At 29.9% G+C, this 21,073-nt stretch overlaps 1 protein-coding gene across 1 annotated transcript; it reads right to left on the reverse strand.

Annotated features, from left to right (window-relative positions):
* Window positions 1–15,618: 15,618 nt before the first annotated feature.
* On the reverse strand, window positions 15,619–21,049 carry LOC116770718 (xanthine dehydrogenase/oxidase-like). The gene is made up of 11 exons (XM_032662316.2): window positions 20,953–21,049; window positions 20,649–20,773; window positions 20,209–20,496; window positions 19,484–19,645; window positions 19,281–19,409; window positions 18,267–19,037; window positions 17,954–18,149; window positions 17,002–17,768; window positions 16,696–16,888; window positions 16,496–16,609; window positions 15,619–16,430 (listed from the first exon to the last, which is right to left on the reverse strand). The coding sequence occupies exons 1-11, from the start codon at window positions 21,029–21,031 to the stop codon at window positions 16,360–16,362; spliced, it is 2,895 nt and encodes a 964-aa protein (XP_032518207.2). The 5' UTR covers window positions 21,032–21,049; the 3' UTR covers window positions 15,619–16,359.
* Between the last annotated feature and the right edge of the window lie 24 nt (window positions 21,050–21,073).

Here is a 21,073-nt window from a genome sequence, read left to right on the forward strand (position 1 = left end):
TATATCTATTTATATATTTAAAACTTGACACTTTTAACGCGTTAATTGGATTGCTATTCACATAAATATTCCATTAATCCTTTTCTTTACTACAAAACAAGGTTGTCGGCAACTGCCATCTATCTGTTTGCAATGAACTCTAAAACTTCTACACCAATTTCACTAAAAAGTTAATGTTCTCGGAGTGACGCAGCTAGTTTATGATTTCTTTGAGGAAGCGGCCCCAAGCTGGTACCGCTTTGGGTTTGATGCATTACTGCGCCCTTGTTTAAAATAAGTAAAACAACATTGCTTTTTAAATTAAGTAAGTATTCAACTTTCAATCAGACTTTGGTTACGTGACTAACTCACATTCGATAAACCTAAATATTTCTATTGTCAGGAAGACCTATATAAAGTATAGGAAGCATACATTTATTTTACCACGTTTTAGTAAAGGTATGAAGGTCAAAAGACCTATCTAATAATCTAATATGACTAGACATTGTATCCATGCCTTATTTAAAGTAGTTATATTTCAGTGAGGTTGTGGTTTAGAATCCTTAAAAAATCCGACTGATATAATTTTTATTTGATGAAGTAATTTTTTTAGTTAGTTTAATTTTTATCATTGTAAGATTGCTATAAAATTCTTAAAGATTCGTAATTCATTTTTATAATTCTCTTATAGGTTTCGATAACTACAAAAAATCACCTAAACCTGACACATCGATGTTTGTCTGAATATCCGGTTGTTGTCCCATGACCTCATGATTATTATAAAACGTTATGTTATTTTAAACACTAAAGTATACTAGGCTAAAAATAAATATATTTTTTGTTATGTCTAACTTTTGACGCAAAATATGTGTGATATAATCTTGATGCCTGTGTATGTGCGTGTGTGAGTGTGTGAGTGTGTATGTTCATCTGTGGCATCATAGCAGTCTAATAGATTTACCGATTTTGGTACGTTTTTTTAATTGGAAAATTCCAGTTGCTGAGAGGGAGATCCCTCGTTCTGAGATATGTTATATATAGATATGAATTTCGGTCTAGTAATGTAAGAGTACTGGCTTCTATTCCAAAATGATGTAAGGTATTTTGGCTTATGATGGGGTACCTACTTGATTAATCTCCTCACGCATGTTTATATAATCGTTGGTTAAAATTTTTTAATTTGAAAAATAAATTAGTTTTATTATAATTGCCACTTATTTTTTAATAAACAAACAAAATGTGAAAGAATTCATAAAATTGTTAATGTGTTTAACTTGTTACTCGTCTACCCTCACAACGCAGAGGGAATCAGAATATATTAGTCACTACTTAAGAATCAATGTCATTGTAGACTAAGGTCCCATACCTTATAAAGGTTATAAGTATTAAATATAAGATTTTAAACTCTTAAGTAATGTATATTGTTTTCCCTAATCACCTAACTAACCTTGACCTTTAATAACATAAGACCGTCCCATTCAAAACACAAATAATAACTTTAAATTTAGTAAGAATTAATTAAGACACAGTTATCTAACTGTTTGTGTAATAAAAGTTAATTTGTCTATACTCGTATATTATTTGTCATTATTAGGATCGGCTAAATATAAATAATTTTTCAATAAGTTGTTATAACATTAATATCCATTGTGTTTACGTGTCATATTTAAATCTATATCGGATGGGAGCTTGACATAAACAAAATTTGTTTGTGATAAATTGATGAAAATAACATATTTTTTATAGTGGCCTCCTGTGTTTTTTATGTATTACAATACACGACTGAGTATTTGCTATTTTTATTCAAAGTAAAAGGGTTTACATTTTTTTAAGAGACATAAATATTCTTCTACAATCTATTTGCTTTAATTTTATAAGAAGTTGTAACTTTTCACCTTTCGTGGCATATTAATTTTTTTATTAGTTGTATTGAATAAATAAATGGTGGAGACGAAACCATATCCTCCCCCCGCACCGTATGATAAACTACTAGTCCAGGTTTCTTAGAAACAATGATACGGACGACTTAAAAACCCTTTCAAGAGTTTCTAAAAAATGTAATGTATATATTTAAAATTTTGTCGATTGTTTAAATTTTACATTCCAGACACGAGGAGATTGCATTCTACTTATTTATTATGGAATCATAAATTAGTTTTCAAGTAAGAACAGTTACGATCAGTGATGAGTGGAGTTGAGAAATAATTCAGATAAGAGGAGTAATTAAATCTATGGTAGCGTGGTGTTTAAGTCTTTGGGACGTTATTTAGATTTGTTTGTGAGGAATTTATTCCGCCTTCACTAACTGAGCCAATACGGAGTCAGATCTACAATAACTATAATTTTATAAGTACAAATTACATATCAAGGTTTAATATAAAATTTGCTCAACAGAGTAACACTACAACGGAAAAAAGATCCGTCATTTCAAACGCTTCACCTGTATTACTTTTAATTTCTGTCGTCTAGCTCATTTTGCATGCTGAATTAAAAAAATAGGATGTTATTAAAACACAGCAGCCTTGCATAGCTGCTAGTTCTTAATAGCACTCTTTTAAAATGACGCTTAATAAAGTGTTACTTTCAAATAAGAATAATTTTTCAAAACAATTTTTTAATCCCAGTACAGTTTAAAATTTTAAAAACGTAATAATATTAGTCAATCGCGTCTGTAGTCTACAAATTATGACTATTGAGTCGCATTTCTCTAAAATTACATTTTCTAAACTAATAGTACAAAATATATTTTGTCGTAATCTACCAAAGTGTAAACACCCTCTGATCATTTATGACATGTAGGTATGTATATGTATGTACATGTATGACACATGACACTTCTCTACAACCTTTATTTTACTAAAATGTGTCAATATCACAGCCCTCCTGTCGTCTTCAAAGACCGTATCCGCCCGCCATTAGCTGCGGTCAGGTTCTATCTACCTATCTATGTACCTATATATATATATATATATATATGTGTACACAGGATACATCTTAACAGATTTAACTTATACTTATAAATTATGTCAGTGAACTGAAATTATAAATTTGTTTAATAGTTATATATATGTATATGTCGGAGTCAATACCTTTTTTTTATCTTATTAAAGGATTCTTTTCTTAAGGATGTACTTGCTCATGGTATATAACCAAATTACATGGTGCTCCGGAAAAATCAAGATTTTTTTTTCCATAAGAATAAGGACCTCCGTATATTCGAGTATATATATATATATGTATATATATATATAATGGCAAAATATATCACAACCAAAAACCATGTTTTAGTCATAAGACCCAGGTGTAATCTATCGTTTTTCTCGCAATCATAAAAAATATTTTTCTTTGTAATTGTGACCCTTAAATGATAATATTTGAATAAAAATATATATAACAAATGATTTTAAGGACTGAGGACTGCACCTTTGAAATATTTTTTTGGTACAATAATTCATCACTATAAACAGTCAATTAGGTTTTCCGTTGATTGCATATTGTTTGATTTTCATAATTGACAATTTCATATCCTTATGTACTGAACAAAATAATGTCTTTGTTTTTATTTGTCCAATGTCCAGTGCACCATAGAGATTTGTTTATTTAACCAGCTTCGTCGCAATATAATTAGATTAACTTTAGATTAACTGGGATAGTTTTAGATATCTCATCTAGCTATAATGCTGTTGAAATATAATAGACGTGTGGCTTGAAGCCCGATGTCAATATAGTTTCCATTGTTAGAGGATAAAAAATAAATGTCTTTTTACGAGTTTTTCCCTTCAAAGTCAGTCAACGATTGCCCTGTCTGCATTAAACTGAGTTTTATGTTAGACATTTTACTAGCTTTAGATGTGGGTTCTGTGTAAAGTACAAAAACGCTACCAAGTGAGGCTAGTTGAGGTAGTTTTAATTGCATTTTAAAAATCATCCTAAATTTCCAATCAAATTATAATATTTGGATGATGATTTAACCGCAACATATTTGTTTTTATTCTTGTTAGTAATTTAGTTGACGTTTGATTAAAAATAAACAAAATTATGAAAACAATTATACTAGTAAATTAAAACTTCTTATCTTTATTTAATAGGATAGCAATATTCTGATATGATAATAAAAAGGATTGCTTATAATTAAATAACTATTATTTAGGATCAGTATAGAGAACGTTTTCATAATATTATTTCTAAAGTAAGACATTAGAACATTACATGAATATTAGTTTATAATAAGCTTATACTACTGTTGTCATCAAAAAAAAAAATCAAATAAGTCAAATACGACTTACTAATCAAAAACCGACATTTTCAATAGTGATGTTCTCATTTAAATGTGTTGATGGAGACGAATGTAGGGGATTAATGTAAGTCACAGGCCTCTGGCCGCAGATGACACGAATTTGGCTTAGTTAGAAAACTTTGGTTTAGTGTAGAGAACAGGTGCCAGCTGTACTTTTATTGTATATTATACGCGCAACATATATAATGCTTGTAGTGTCATCGTGGTTATATTGTGTCGAGAAAATAGTAAGTTAAATAATTAGAGCACTTAATAAACCTCGCGAAAATCTTTTTTATATAGTTTAATTTTTTCGTTTTATCGCTTTCAAATATAAGTTTATTTTTGAAAAGGTTTTTAATGATCTAAAATAACGTTTAAACGACTTTTATCTATAATCTAACAATTGAAATAATAGGCACAGAGTAATCACACTGTACCATAATACATATGAATATTTTCAGTATTTATTAATTTTTGTTATTATTACTGGCACAAAGAAAAGAAATACACAATCACATAATGAAATAAACCACAACAAATAAAAGATAAAAGTGGTATATGTATGTTACTGCAGTGTTATTAAATTAAATGACAATAAAAAACTTTAATTCTAAAATGAATCTAACCGAGAGCCCTATTTGATTTTCACTAATGATGATTTAGTCATTATTATTAAAACAACAATTTTCTCGGATTTAAATTCGATCTCATTACGTGAACCAGTACGGACTGGAAATCGCAAACAAAATACGCCGGTTGAAGTACCTTAACACGAATGTTAAGATAATTTTAGTTCCTCTCTAAAAAGGGCACACCTCTAGAGAACTTTATAACTACTTTCTTCAAAAATAAATCAACAGAATATTTTTTTTTAGTAGCTCATTGTATAAAATCCTTCATATACATTTTATAACAATAAATATATCATCTAATGTTCATTACTAAGGAAGAACAAAAAAATATAGATTTCTTGCGACGTATATTATTAAAAATAGTTTATCAGGAATTTGTCCTTAAGGTTTCGTCGAATATGCCTTAGACAGCCACTACCTTTATATAAATACTACAGATATATTTTTATTATATATTTTCACTTAAACCTAACCTTTTTTTAAGAATCCCATGACTAACAGAAAAATCTGTAAAGAAATGATTTTCGTAGATATATCTAATAATGAAAAAATTGTTTATAATAAAGCTTTAATTCAGTTCTTTATGTTTATATTTTTTTAAATACGATGACAGGTTTGTTATTACTGCATTGAAACTTACTATTCTTTTGATTCACGAGTTCAGTCATCTGCTAATAATAAACAGAGGTTAAATTTTACGGATCTTTAATTTCTTTTATTTAGAGTTCGCTTACTAGCAGAAAGTTCTGAATACGTTATTTAATTTTTTTTTATTAGAACGCGAATGCGGTCGTGATATCGGAGTAAAAGATGTGAGTGCAGTCCTTCGGGAAATCACAGTGCTGCGTTCTACAATACGGTTTCAATGCACTTCATTGTACCGACAATGGGTCATTCAGGCGGACAGACTGCAGTACACTATACTGATCGCTGGATTAGTTTTATAATATACCATGAAACTACCGTCGGGTCCTCACTCTTACCAACTTAATTAAAAAGTAATTACATAAAACTGTTATGTATTTATAATCTTTGTAATGTATACTTAATAATTGTAAGTATTCTGAGTGTATAAAATAACACAACAATTGAACTTAAGAACAGAAAATCAAAAGACTATAATGTATATTTTTCTATTGTTTACTGTTTTGTTTACGATTTGTTACGAGATATAATAAATCGGACGACAATAATACCAAAAATATGGTAAATATTATGACAAATATTTTCTACCAATCAGCAAATTTACATGACCAAGTTTGTCTCGGACAGAAACTTATAAAATGCCTCCGAGTTGATGAAAATCCTTGAACATTAGCTTGGGCATCGAGGGTAGGATGGGTAGCAACAGCCTCGAACGCACTAAATTAAATACTAATTCAAATTATTTCCTGTCGTTGGAAAATGTTCTAATTTTAAATAATCCTATTGTAATGTCTAGTAGCTGCATCATTTAAATAGATACATCGGCTCGTGCATACCAGTGGCGGGTTGTACAGTTCGTTGTAAAGCTCTTTTTGGACAGACGGGTTGCTGAGCTTATACTAGTATAGTGGTCAGCTGGTTATTATATATTTGAGTGTTTGCGAAGTGTTATAGTAGCGAACTCTATAGCTATTCTTTGAGGAGAAAAAATCAGCTGCCTCTAAATGGTGAATAATATGTTCGATAGTCACGTGCAGGTAAACATATGTATAATAAATATAATGCGTATTTACTAACACTACTACCAATGGTTGTGTAAGAATAATAACTTAATTGCCTTTCTCTGTGAAAGAAATGTTTTATTATAATAACCATAAATTACGACACTTTAGTTCCACCAAAGTAATTACTATAAACTAGCTGTTGCCCGCGGCTCCTCCCGCGTTTTGGTCGCTCTTTGCGTAACCATATATACATCAAACTTTATCAAGTTTTGAAGCAGTGCTTGAAGTAAGTTTTCAATTGACCATAACTTCTTTTTTCCTTAACCGATTTTGACGAAACAAGGTTTTGACAATGCTCCTAATTATATGTAATCCAACTGTGAAAACCGCGTTCAAATCCGTTGAGTAGTTTTGAAGTTCCAAACGTACCAGACAGACAAACAGACAGACAAAAATTGTTTTTTTAGTTTCTATGACTCTTTTTTAATTGTCTCCTATCAGTTTTTCGGAAAAATATTTAATGTCCAGACATTCGATTTTTACTGACTTATTATATATATTTATAGATGTTACAAACCTGTGAAAGAAACGACTTTTAAAGCTATTTATTTATTCCTACTTTTATTAATTAGTTTTGTTATAAGCAAAACAATTGTCACCACGTGTTCTCGGAAAGAAATTATTGACATTGACAGCAACGACACCAATGACATCTAAGCGTGCGTTCAAAAACTCCATTATATCTAGTTCACGAACTAAATTACGCGAACTTCATTTGCATAAATATTTATGTCAACAATATCTTATATAAGAATGGTAATAATATTAGAAATAAGTATATCTTTGAGAAAATCGCAGTCTGAAACTCAGAAATTCCTGAATTATTCAAAAACAGCAGTCAATTATGATTATTATTCGAAATACTGCTAGATGTTTCTATGTTACTTGCAAGTTATTTTTTATTAATTATCATCAACTTACTATGCGAGACGTTATTAAAGGGTAGGTTTACTTTTAAACAATATCTGAATTTTCAAAAATTACGAACGGACCACAGTTCTTATACATCAAAATATAAAAAAAATGTCATGTATTAGTTTAATATATTTGACATGAAATACATAACATACGTATATGTGCGTCGTCCTCTCTTAACAGAAATCGGGCTACGTTTGGTCCAGGGCTAAATTCCTTTATGACTTACGGGTATCATCCCCTTGGGGGTATTTCAGTTATTTTCTGTGCTGAACCTTGAACCTTTGTCAGTAGGAATATTTGAACTTAATATAATAAGGATTTTCTTGGTAAAATATAAATTTATTATATATTTGAATATGCTTTAAAATCTGGTCGTGCGAAGTGTAACTACTAAGACAAAATCCATAGCACAATGGACGGAAAATTTGTTCATTAAAATGTGTTAAATGTTCAATATAAAATCGCATCACTTGACCTCATTCGAAAGTAGATTGTATTGATTGAATCTATTGTTTTATATAAATCTTATTGATAGATTTTTAGGATTTAGCTTTACCTATTTCCTTAATACAATATCTTTAAATTTGCTTTTATTGTTGTTATAGAAAGAAATACGGTAGTTTTTAAGTTGATTGGTATGATATTAAATTTAATGTATTGTGAAGATCAAAACGAAAATTTTCTAAACACTGTGAGAATAGCGATTGTGATAATTTGTTCATTTACTATCTATTTGAAATAAAATTATCTAATTGAGGTTTCTCAATCCAATGTTTCTATTCTGCAGTCCTCAATTTTACCATACGACAACATGATTAATATTTTACGATTATTCACTTTAAGTTTTATGTTATTCATATCATTGTTATTCCAAAGGAAAATATACATATATATCGGAGCGAATACCTTATATTTAAGTAAATAATAATTATAGATCTGCGTAGCCACCTGTGTACAGTACAGTAGGTGCAGTAACAACAATGAGTGTTGGTTGATATAAATAGAGGCGAGGGTACAGATTTAAAATATTCTCGCTCAAGCCGTTACAGGGATGGGACCGCTTCAAAATAAAGGATTCATCTAACCGCCTAAAAGGTTACCTTCATTAGCTTGGAAGCCTGACAACAGGCGAAAAGAAAGGCATTTGGTGGCTTCAGAGATGCTGACGTCATACTCTTTAAAAACTAAGAGGGGGACTCTACCTTCAATAATAATTTCATTCTACCTTCTACCTAATAATCATTCTACCTTTAATAATTATATGGATATATTGTTAAAATGTTTTACTTGAAAGATGAAAGCTAGATATCGCCTACTACTATTACTATACAATAAAAATATGCATTTCAACACTAACTTTTAAGTGTCCTCGATTTTGGTCATAGTCGCTAGAGATATTTTGTTAATTGTATACGCTCCGTCTAAAAAGACGAAAATACAGTTATAAATTGCTTTTGCTTATAAAAAAGATTTGTGAAAACTTAGAAATGTTTACAAAATTCACCCATTTGAAAGCACTCCGTTGAAGGGATTCCTGATTCTAGACGTGCAGCCGTTATGGCTGCCCTCATAGCAAAAAGTATAACTATAGCCAAGCATGTTGCTGGTTCTTCTGTAGCTATAATTATAAAATAAAAAATAAATATGAATAGATGTAAAGTAATAAATAACTTTTCTAACTATTATTAAATTTTAATAGTACAAACTTTTTTCTTAATCAAGATTTACTTTTAGCTCCAAAGATCGAAACTTTGTCAAATTCTCTTTTCTGAAATAAATTTCTCTTTTCTGAAATAAATAAGTCCTGCGGGATGTCTCTAGCCCCAGGAACTCAGTAGTTCCAGGCACGGTTTGTCCGAATCTCGCCTTCATGTGAGATTTACGAAGCTCATCTTCAGATGTTTTTCATAGGCTTAAACCCACTATGAATGCACCTTCCACCTGAGGATTTATTATCTGACATTTTTGGTTCTTAAAATATAAGTACATTATATAAATAAAAATATAATATTAATAATAGTACTCGTATGTTAACAAATACTTACATATAGTTAACTGAACTCCTATAGTTTTAAAAACAGGATGTAGATTTTTTAGCATTAGATTACCCGCGACTGTTGATTTCGTAATTTCGAAATATATGTGTAATATGTATAATTTCAATTTCTATAAACATGGTCACACACATAAATGCATACACACGAACTTGAAAACATCTATGGGATAATTATTATTAATCAAACATAAAACATATTTGGGATTTTAAAATGTATAATGTTCTAGGAATACTAATGAAGAATAATATCTTTCCTGTTCCTTAGCCTTACGTAATCTACCTACATTCCTAATAGTGACATGAGCAACTAATTTTAAACGGTCATTTAAAATTAGCAAATATTCAAAATTAACGGAGCGGGATATCAAATATATTCATCAGTTTGTTGAGTGTTGTTGCTCCACCAATCACTAAGTTTTGATCGATATAGTGCCCTTTCAACTCTGTTACTCCACTGATATTTATCAGTACTTTAGGATATTCTACTCGTAGTATGGGGTAAACTCCTGAAATAATTAGGACTAATCAAAATTAAATTTAACCATGTTTTGAATATATAAATTATCTGCTTTCTGAGCAACAAGGTAACGTAAAAGTAGAAATAGAACTTCATAATAATAACTAAGTGATTCAGCTATAATAGAACTTTCACATGCTACATCATCTTTTAGGTCTTACTCTATTTCAAATTATATTTTTGAGCTTTATTTGCATGACCTACCCTTGCCAGTATTACCACTTAATAACATACAATATGATTGTGTTCCGTTTTTGTTAAATACTACAAATTTTAGAAATAGACGTCGGTTTATACAATCTCTACTATCATTTAACACTATATGGAGCATTTCATTACTAAGGTCCTCTCTAGATACAAAGCACAATTCAGATTCGTCACTTTGTGCTTCGAATAAGGTTGGAATGGCTTTTTGCATATTTCTAGGTCCTCAATGTCTCAAACATCTTTATAACTTGGAGCATCTGTATCGAATTTCTTAAATGCTTCCAAGATTGGTCGGTGTCCGCTACTTGTGCAGATATTACTTCCAAAACTTTGTTCTACTTCGAACATTGTTGCCTTTGAATGTTAAGGAATACTGAAAATTTTATTTCCTTTATGTATACTTAATTATCCAGAGTAAAAAAAATAATTTTGTTATTTTTTTAAATTTATTTTTTAAGTGTTATTAATACCTGTACATAGCCATGAGACATTCTGGAGTGCAGTATCCACATTGTGAACCATTATTCTCCGCGAGTGTTACTTGCAGTGGATGGTAACCTTCCAAACGGCCACCAATGTCCTCTATTGTAGTTACGTCCCAAATGTCACATGATGTTGTTGGTACCATACATTAAAATATTTTGCATATTGTGAACTTTAATCAAAAGTTTTTTGAAATTATGAAATTAATCTTGATACTTCACTGTGGACCAAGGTAGGATTATCTCAGGACTTCATTGAATGCGTTTCTAGCAAGCTTTCATAAGACACAGAGTTGACTCCTTGAGATTCTCCTCCAGGATGTTTCGTAACGTTCACGGTACAGGCGCTACTTTCTCCCTTTACACACATGTAATTGGTACCGCGAAGTTCCAGGTGGTGCGGAAGGTAGTCCAACAAGGTTGTAGAATAATACCTTGTAGTTATACTAACCTAACAAATAGAATTTATATTTAAATTCAATATCATGTTATACGAAAAGTTTCACGTCTAAGAAAAAAATGTTTATCTAAATATTTCTTTTTAACTTCCACTTGCTTCAGAATTTATTAAAGAGATAAAATTCTGTAAACTATTTAGTATGTATTTTAAAACAAATTTGTTAACATACTCAACTGTATTGTGAATGTTATACTGTTATTAATTGTAATAAGTTGTAGTCATAACATGCCTCTTATCGTAGTACAGATTTGTTATTATATTCGAACTTTTGTTAAATTGCATTTGTATTTGTTACCTGTAGAGTAGAACTTGGCTGTTTAGATTGTAAATTTATTGTATTTTAAGAATTGTAAATATATCTATTTGTAAGAAATTTTAGGAGGGGTGTGATGTAGGATTGGCCACTACACTTCATTGTAATTTTTCCTATAATCAGCAGATTTGATACGTAACGAAGTGTCGTGAAACCAGTAACTACGGTACTCTCTATAAAACCACTCACCATATATTCTAAATATAAAAATTATTGTGTAACAGTGTAGGTGAAAAAAATAAACTGTCAAAACTGAAATCAGACTTTCCTTAAACATATCCTTCAAAATAGTACTTATATATGTGTATGCTACAAGGTTTTATTGCAATCATCATGGGACCATTTGTGAGGTCTGACTTTATAAATAAATATATCGAAATCTGTTGGCGTAAATGTTACTCGTACATTATAGGCTTATATGGTTGTGGTTTCCATTGTCAGAACTGAACCAAATTGTAATGGGATCGATCAAACGGAAAGCATTGGCTTTCAAATAAAAAATAAATATTTAAATCGCTGCACCCAGTGCAAAGTTATTTGGTAACAAAAAAAAAAAACTACAAATGAATTGATAATCTCCTCCTTTTTCGAAGTCGCTTGAAAAATGTATAAAGAACAATACTTACCCGAGTATTGTTTTCCGTTTACTTTGAAATTAATCCTTTCCATGATCTCAATACGCTAGTTGATCTCCAACTGAGTTATATCATTTCTATTTAAATTGTTATCTTCTAGCACCCTTTAATATTAACTTATCTGAAGTTACCATACCACCACACCAACATATTAATTATATCATTTACCAGGAAAGTAAAATTACATATTGCTTTATATCTTAATTAAGTACGTAATTTTTAAACCAAAAAATGTCACGTTCAATATACTGCTGTAATTTTAATATAATTAAGTTTTAGATTTTAAAAAAGATAAATATCTTAAGATTTAAACAAACCGCTTTTTAAAAACAGCTTTACCTTAATTGTTGTTGTTTTTTTCAGCTTTTCTAGTACAACAGCGATAATTCTGACAACGCACACATTCTAGAATAAAATATTTAACTATTTTCAAAGAGGCGTTAAGAGGTCTATAGAAAATTAAATAGATTATTCAACATTATATCCAATTAAGTAGATCGTGGTACCATTTGGTTCATTAGTTTCTATTTTTTGTATTAAGTCAATAATAAATGGTTTTAGACGTGTTTAAACTAAATTCTAATTAAAAATAATATTATATTTGTGATTAGACGCTAAGTAATATATTAAACAGCAAGTTATGTTTTAAATGAGTCTAGTTTTTATTTAGTTTTTTAATTTATTTTATAAATGCCCTAACAAGCTGATATAAATAAAGTCGCACAAAAGAAGGAGATATACAATTCAACAACGAGTCTGCTGTCAATATTTCTAAGTTATGTAATAAAACTTGATAAATATGGGTATTTGGTCGGAATTTGCAGCCACTGCAAAAACATGGCCCCATATTGGATTGCAAAAAACCTGAATTAATACATATATTCCATTATCATAAATTGAGAACTTGATACAAAATCAGTTCCATGTATACGGGGTTTCCAACACAGCTTTGAAAAGTACTGCAATTAGGAATACACTGTTTCTTACGAGATATCACGAGCTGGCACCCTTTGATTGTAAAGATATTTTACCCTCACGTGCATCGGTGAATTGAGCTGTCTATAGAACAATTATAGATGGGCGTTTGTCATTTTTTAATATGAATAGTACGAAATATTATTAAGGGAGGAGTAAATGAAAGTCTCAGATAAAATTTTCTATTTATTCTCAATTTAATGGGTCTGTTAACCAACCACCAGCGACATCTACCCTCAATGTCTTGTCGTCGTCACTTCAAGATTTATGTGTTAATGGGAAAATTACACGGATTAAGGGGATAAATTATATTCAATATGTTATTTCAATGTCTAAGCTATATAAAAGAAATTTTTTATCAAATCTGTTCACTACATTTTAAGTGAAAGAACTACAGAGATCCATATATCGCTACAAACTTTAGCATTTATATTATTAGGATTAAAGATACTTAAACATAAGAAAATGGCTCTATTCATAAAAGTTTACAGGGAGATTTTTTTAAACATATATGATGAGGCATAAAAAATAATATAGGTAAATGTTTATTCAAATTGTTCAATTTGATTGGTTTTCGATGTTTTTATTTTATTATCTGTATAATAACTTTGTAAAGTAGTGCTAATAAAGCATTAAAAATACTTTAAATTTAGTACGATCAGTACATACTTATAATATGGCTACATATAATTTAATGCAATAGAAAGTTTCTACTGAGTCCTCAAAATCTACAAATTCAAGGCGAATTTGCGTCTTTTAAGATTTTGATAGCTAGATATTTTTATCATTTAAATATACACTTAAAAATATTTTAAGTCTTAAGTCTTTTTCTTATCACTTGCAAACATTGGCATGTGGCAAACATTTCAAATCATCAATCAATATACATATTATAAAACTAAGTCCCTCGCCGCGTCTGTCTTTCTGTCTGTTTGCGATAAACGGAAAAACTGCATCGATTAATTATCAAATAGTTATCACCACTCGATAGCATAATTCTCGAGGAAGGTTTTAGTATAATTTGTTAAGGTTTTGTATTTACTTGTGTGTACCTTAACGATATTTGTTGAAGATGTCGGGAAACAGAGGCCGTCTGAGAGCTTTTAATGAAAACGCTGCCTAAATTCTTTGAGATATAACAAAATAATGTATGCTGAAAGCCATCGGCCGCTATGTTGGTGCACCCCGGATCTGTCAGCGACAGGGCACACCAGCGACTGGCCGGTCCTGGCAAAGACCGGACTTACTCCCTCGGAGAAAGGGGGCGATCCCGGCAATTAGGATCGTCCCGAATACAAATAGACCCTAGGCTAGACTATTGGTAACATGAATATTATGCTAGCATATATATATTTTAGTACAGTTAGTAATTTTTGATGATATGAATAATTTAAATAATATGGTAGCCATAAAAAAGTACCTATAGTGACTATATTTTTTCAAGTTATTTTACCGTTCATAACTGTAATATAACCGGTACTCTTCATCAATTCATTGTATTTGGAACTTTTTATATATTTTCATATTAATTAGTGAGTCTTTAAGAGACATTTGTTAATGTAATACTAATTATTCTTTATTAGGTTGAGACTTTGTAATTTAGAAGTTATTTTGTCAGTCTTCAATAAATTAGACGAAATACACACGTTTGGTAAAAAGTAAATCTTTTATTGTATTAAATTGAATCTTTAATACAAAAAAAAAACTCTTAAAAGCAACAGTATTGTAGTGGTCACATGGCAGGTTTCAAAAAAAAATTATTACTTTTCAATTTCTTGAACATGTATAATAACAGCAAGAATTGATGAAATTTCTTCCGCAGCCATTTATAATATATAATTTGAATACTAATTGTAAATATCACAATTTAATGTATTATGCTTATGCTTTTGAACATTTCTTATTTAAACAATATGTCTGTATATGTATTTTTATGACTTAATTGTTTATTGAAACAACTAAATTTAAATTCGAGTATTCTAGAAAGAAATTTCATAACACCTGAATTGACAGACGACTGCGAAAATATCTTCAGTTAGTTGTACTTAAGTCGGTAAGAAAATTATATGCATTACGAATATAAAAGTTGTCTACAAAACCAATCAAAATCGACAGTTTTACAACTCAAAATATAATTTAAAAGAACTTGAAAATTTCTCAATATTATTATCTTACTGTTTATAAGTATTACTATAAAACCTTAAATTAAAATAAATTGATACCAAAAATTTTTGTTAAAATATATTTGTCATATCTAAATGTTTTAAATCAACGAACATATATACCTAAACGATGTCTTACAATTCACCTATATATAATAAAATATACTATAATAAACAATCAATTAATACCATTAAATATATTACTATTTATTCTTATTAAGACAAAATCTGGCGTTATGATACAAATATCTTCTTAAATATTGTTAAAGTCAATGTTTACAGATTGACTTTCACAATATTTTAACGATAAGGCCCTCTTTAGTTGTTTATATTATTTTGAATTATCCCTGGATGAAAAAAGGTGGAATAAATAAATAAGCCAGAATCTAATTCTTCATACTGTTCTAAATAGTGGCGATAATGGTGATGAATTATTCTCAATTTTAAAAAGGAAGACGCTAAAATATCTACGTATATTAAAAGTAGCAATAGCTCAGAAGGAGCAAAAACCATAAAGATATCACTTTATCACAGCTATTATTTTAATTTTCACGTTTACTGAAAATAACCGTTACTAAAGTATGTTACAGTTTTTTTTTAACTGGCAAATTTTGAAATTCACGTTCCTGTTATCTAAATGTTAATAATGTCAATGAAACTTATCAAATATTTTCCATTTTATTTATCACCCAGTACGGCACACATCATGCTGAAATATTATTTGGAACTTGGTACGCATTTTACTTAGAATGTTACTTTATTAATAAATCTACATCAGCAGGAATTACTATTACAAACATCATTCCAGGTAGCAATTAAAAAGATATTAGCATTATAGGCTATGAAAATTTAAAATATTTTGCTATTCTATATGTCTAGGAGGAAAATGATGGTCATGCCCAATTGAAAATGAATACTTAGTTGTTGCTCTTTTATATTAGAAGTTAAGATTGGAACATATACGATAGTAGTTTGTTATGCGTAAAAAGGAATATGAAAAATATAGATTCCCATTTAAAAATTATTCATTCGCCATCAGTAAAATTTGAAATGATCTATTTTGGTTCCGCTCGACAAACATAACTTTTCTACAGTGTGTGGACCATCTAAAAATAAAATATTCAGTTAACTTTTAACTAAACAGTGTGAAAACTTAATATAAAATATTTACCGATATTGAACCATTGTGTGCTTGGTATTCCACATTCAGTTCTAGCAGATACTAAAGCTTCTCTCATTGCTAAAGGTACAACCACACCTAAGCTCATGGGTGGTTCAGACAATGCTAAAAGAATAAAATAGTGAATGTATATGTTAAAGAGCCTTAGAACACATATTTTTTATTTTTATTAATTTAATTGATTTCTTTACCTTTTGAACCAAACATAGTTTTTTTATTGTAAGAATTGTTCAGTAAATTCACTCTAAAATCCTGTGGAATTTCTGTGGCTTGTGGTACAAAATAATTCCAAGTTCTATCTGTAAGTATCTGTCCCGTGTTGTTATTATATTTCAACTCTTCCGTTGTCCAGAATCCTAAACTCATAATAAATGCTCCTTCAATCTGTATAGGTTACAAATGGTTAAGTAGATAATTGGGCGTTCTTAAGATATCTTAACGTTATAAACGATTACTACGTCGGAATAATTGTATATCATACTTTACTGATTACTTACTTGCCCAATATCCAGTAAAGGACTAATACTTTGGCCAACATCTTCCAGTATATCAACTCTAATGATTTCCCACTCTCCAGTTATGATATCTACTTCTACCTCACTTACAGCTACGCCATAAACATTATACTCAGTTTCGTCATTGAAGTCCACAAAACCATTCCCTTGTAAATTGATACCCAATTGATGGGCTTTAGATATTACCCGTTCCCATGTTGGGTTGGTTATTTTAGTTTTGATAGGTTCAAGTCTTTCCAATATACTTTTGCAAGCCCGCTTAACTCCGATAAGAATGTTTTGGGTCGTTTTACTTGCAGCTGTGTGAGAACTATTAGGACTATCTATCGAGTTTGTTCGCTTTATTTTGATTTTGTCAACCGGTATATTAAGACAGTAGGCACACACTTGTATTGCTTTCGTATGAATACCTTGCCCGATTTCAACTCCACCATGAGTTATTGCTACGGAACCATCACCATGGTATACTGATACTGTTACATTAAAAGCAAAAGGTAATGTTGTACTCCATCTCATAGGAACTAACCTAATTCCCCTTTTCTTCCACCTATTTTCTGTATTAAATTTTTTGACATTTTTCTTTCGTTCCTCAAAATTAGAGCTTGATTGGATATTTTTTATCATTTCCACTAGGTCACAGTAATGATCAGTGTCCAAATTGGTGAGACGAACTTGAAGAGAATCTATCCCCAATTCATAAGAGATTCTTTCCATAATAAATTCAGTACTTGCAATGCATTCAACAGTTGCTGTACAAAGATTTTGTTATAGTTAGAATTTTATACTTTTGCTATCGGTCTATGCTTCCAAAGGCAAACATAATATTCGGTGTAACACGTCCCAATATGTAGGTACGTGGTAAATATGATAACTGAACTTAAGTGAAAATGTAACGAAAATGTTTTATTTATTAAATATCATTAAATATACTTACTTGGGCACCGAAACCATGTATTTGATGCCGTATCAGTAATGACATCAAAACATTTAAAATTTGCCATATTAATTCTATAGCAATTTAAAAAATTTTGAATTGATGATTGTATCAGACGCTCGTTTACAATGTAGCCATTATCATAGTAAATATCGTAATTAATATATTGGATAAGACCTTCATGATTCACACCAAGCTACAAAATAACATTTAATGCTTAATTGGTTACAAAAAAAATAATCTGAAAAATCTTAACATGTTGACACGATTTGACTTTTATATGATATTGCACAATCTAAATTGTATTATGTACCTCGTAAACTGTAGACGATGCCATTCTTTTACCAATAGCTCTCATTTGTACAGACATTGGAAGTGTCATCCTGCAAGGACGGTTCAGCTTATAGGCGCCAAGAGAACTTGAACATGACACTAAGGTTTGTCTCGACAGCTTTATTCCAAAGCTACCACCAACTCTACGAACGGCAATATCGATGCTGAAATGCACAGACGAGAAAAATATAATGTAAATAATTGTATTGATGAAATTAATAATGTAAATAATGTTCCGTGTGTAAAACAGTTTATAAAAATATTGCCTGGATTGTTCAATGTTTAAATTTCTTGATATCATCAGTTGGTCAGAGTCTATGAAATGTGAAGTTGGGCGAACTTTCAAAGAATCTTCAAGTGGCCAGCTTATTGCAGCCATGTTTTCCAAGCAGAAATGATATTGTCCGATCGTCGAATTGTTGCCTCCTATCACCTTCTTTATATCAGAACCCTTTGATGTCGCTTTTTTAAAATAATATAATGTTGTTTTACTCGAGTCCATTTTATTGATACGAATATCAATTTTTGGCACTTGCACATTACTATATGTAACTTTCACTAGGAGTGCAGCTTTTTGAGCTATAGTGTTATCTTCGGCTATAACCAATCCAATGGGTTGATTATAATACTTAATCTGTCTCATGCAGAGCACTTCTTCATTTACCCCTGTGTCAAAACCGTCAACTGGCGTAAAAGAATTCAAACCGGGAATATCACTAGCTGTATAAAATGCTATGACCCCGTCGACTTTCTGTAATATAAAAATAAACAAAATAACCATTTACAGGACTTTTGCTTCGATGCATACTATGTTAACATTGAAAAGAAAGAAAATAAATAAAAATTTATGTGGTTGTTATATTTGATCAGAATTAGGATTAAGTCATTGAAGCTTAAACTACAAAAATTCAGCTGTTGCCAAAAAAAGATATATTATTTATTCGAATTGAGAAAATGAGATTCGCACTATATTAATAGTAGTATTATACGTTACCAATGCTTTGCTGGCATCTATATTTTCTATTGTTCCAATCCCAACTGTACTAAGAACAAAAGCGGCGTACACTTCATTAGGCAACCTTGGTAAATCTTCGGCATATTCCGACTCTCCTGCACATTGAATCTATAATTTTATTAAAATGTTTATAAATTTTGTAATAAAAAAATGGTTTATCTAGATATTTAATTTATACTTACCAAAGCTTCAAATTTAGGAATGGGCTGAGTGAGAGGCCAAAGATTCAAATTGGTATCATAGGACTGAGAGGCCTTAGACACTGGACGAATTTCATGCAATTTGAGAGCTCCAGATTTATATCTTGGGTGTATAATATTATCAGGACTGATGGATAGAAGACTCTAAATAAAAAATACATTTAAATAAGTAAATCAGTTTCAAAGGCCAGAGTAATAGTGAATTAATCTAAAAATTAATAGTGAAAAATGAAAACAAAAACCTTACAATAATAAAATTGGTTAAAACATTTCTAAGAATCCAAATTTGAATTACAAATAAAATTACATATTGTATCTGGAATTATTCGGATAAAGTAACTATCCCTACAATATCTCATACATAAAAAAACAGATAATATCTTGTTAAAATTTAAATATATTCATAAGATTGTTATTATTTTTTATTTAGTAACTATAAATTTCTATGTGTCTTGAATGATCTCTACAAACACCTAAAGTTATTTAAATTTAAATATTTCACTAATATGTGAGCGCAATAGAAGTTTTAAAATTGTTCCATATATTGTCATAATATTTCAGTTTTAAAACCGGTTTTCCAATTATTCTAAAAAAAATCATGATATAAATAATTATTTATTTATTTAAAAAGTAATGAACTTAAATTTGGAATTGAAATATTTTTGATATCTAATATTTAAATTACATTAGAACACATATCTACGCACTTTATAAAAGAGACCAAGAGCAAGCTGTTTTCTGTAAGCAACTGAAGATTGTGACGGATTTTTATTAATTTTAATTTCTGTTGATAAAATTTGTAATGCCTCTTGTAAAGTATCATTACTAAATAATTGCTTTTTAATCAAAGCCTTTTCCGTGTTGGTTGCTCGACTAAAATCTGAAGAGAGACCGCCGAAAGTAATCCTACATTCCAATACTTGATTTTCAGAATTGAGTTTGTAAATAAAACCAGCGTTAACTATTGCAGGTGCATTACGTGATTTTGCAGCAACCTAAAATAGTAAGCAGGAATTAATAATTGTTCTAAAAATTGTAAGCGGAGGATAAAAAATATTAACTTCTAGATACCCATAGTTGTTTTTTCAATTGATATAACATTTATGTTTATTATCTCAGGTTTAGGTAATAAGTAGTAATTTATTACCTTATATGTGATTAACTTGTACATTTTAGTGCGCGGTGGAAATAGCGCGTTTAAAATTATTATTCCTTTCATATCTTCCTTCATAAAATTCTCCATTGTTACTGTTCTTACTGAATCAAAGGACCCTACAAATATATGTATTGGTTTACTCAAATATTTCCAACAAACGAAACAAACGGCAACAGGTTCCGTCTATTATTTTTCATAACGTACGATTTCTATTTGATCACTCTATTTTAACCTGCATAAAAAAAAACTTATTCCAAAAATATACTAGTCATATCATTGAAGAAAATTTTCTCACTTATCGTCAATTCAACCCCTATAACTTGAAATAGGAGAAACAGGTCGGATGCAAATTGAGGATACTTATGTTTTACCATTAAATTTCCAGCAACCGTGCCGATCTAAAAAAAAAAAACATT

Source organism: Danaus plexippus, chromosome 7 (assembly GCF_018135715.1).
Source record: "Danaus plexippus chromosome 7, MEX_DaPlex, whole genome shotgun sequence".
NCBI lineage: Eukaryota > Metazoa > Arthropoda > Insecta > Lepidoptera > Nymphalidae > Danaus > Danaus plexippus.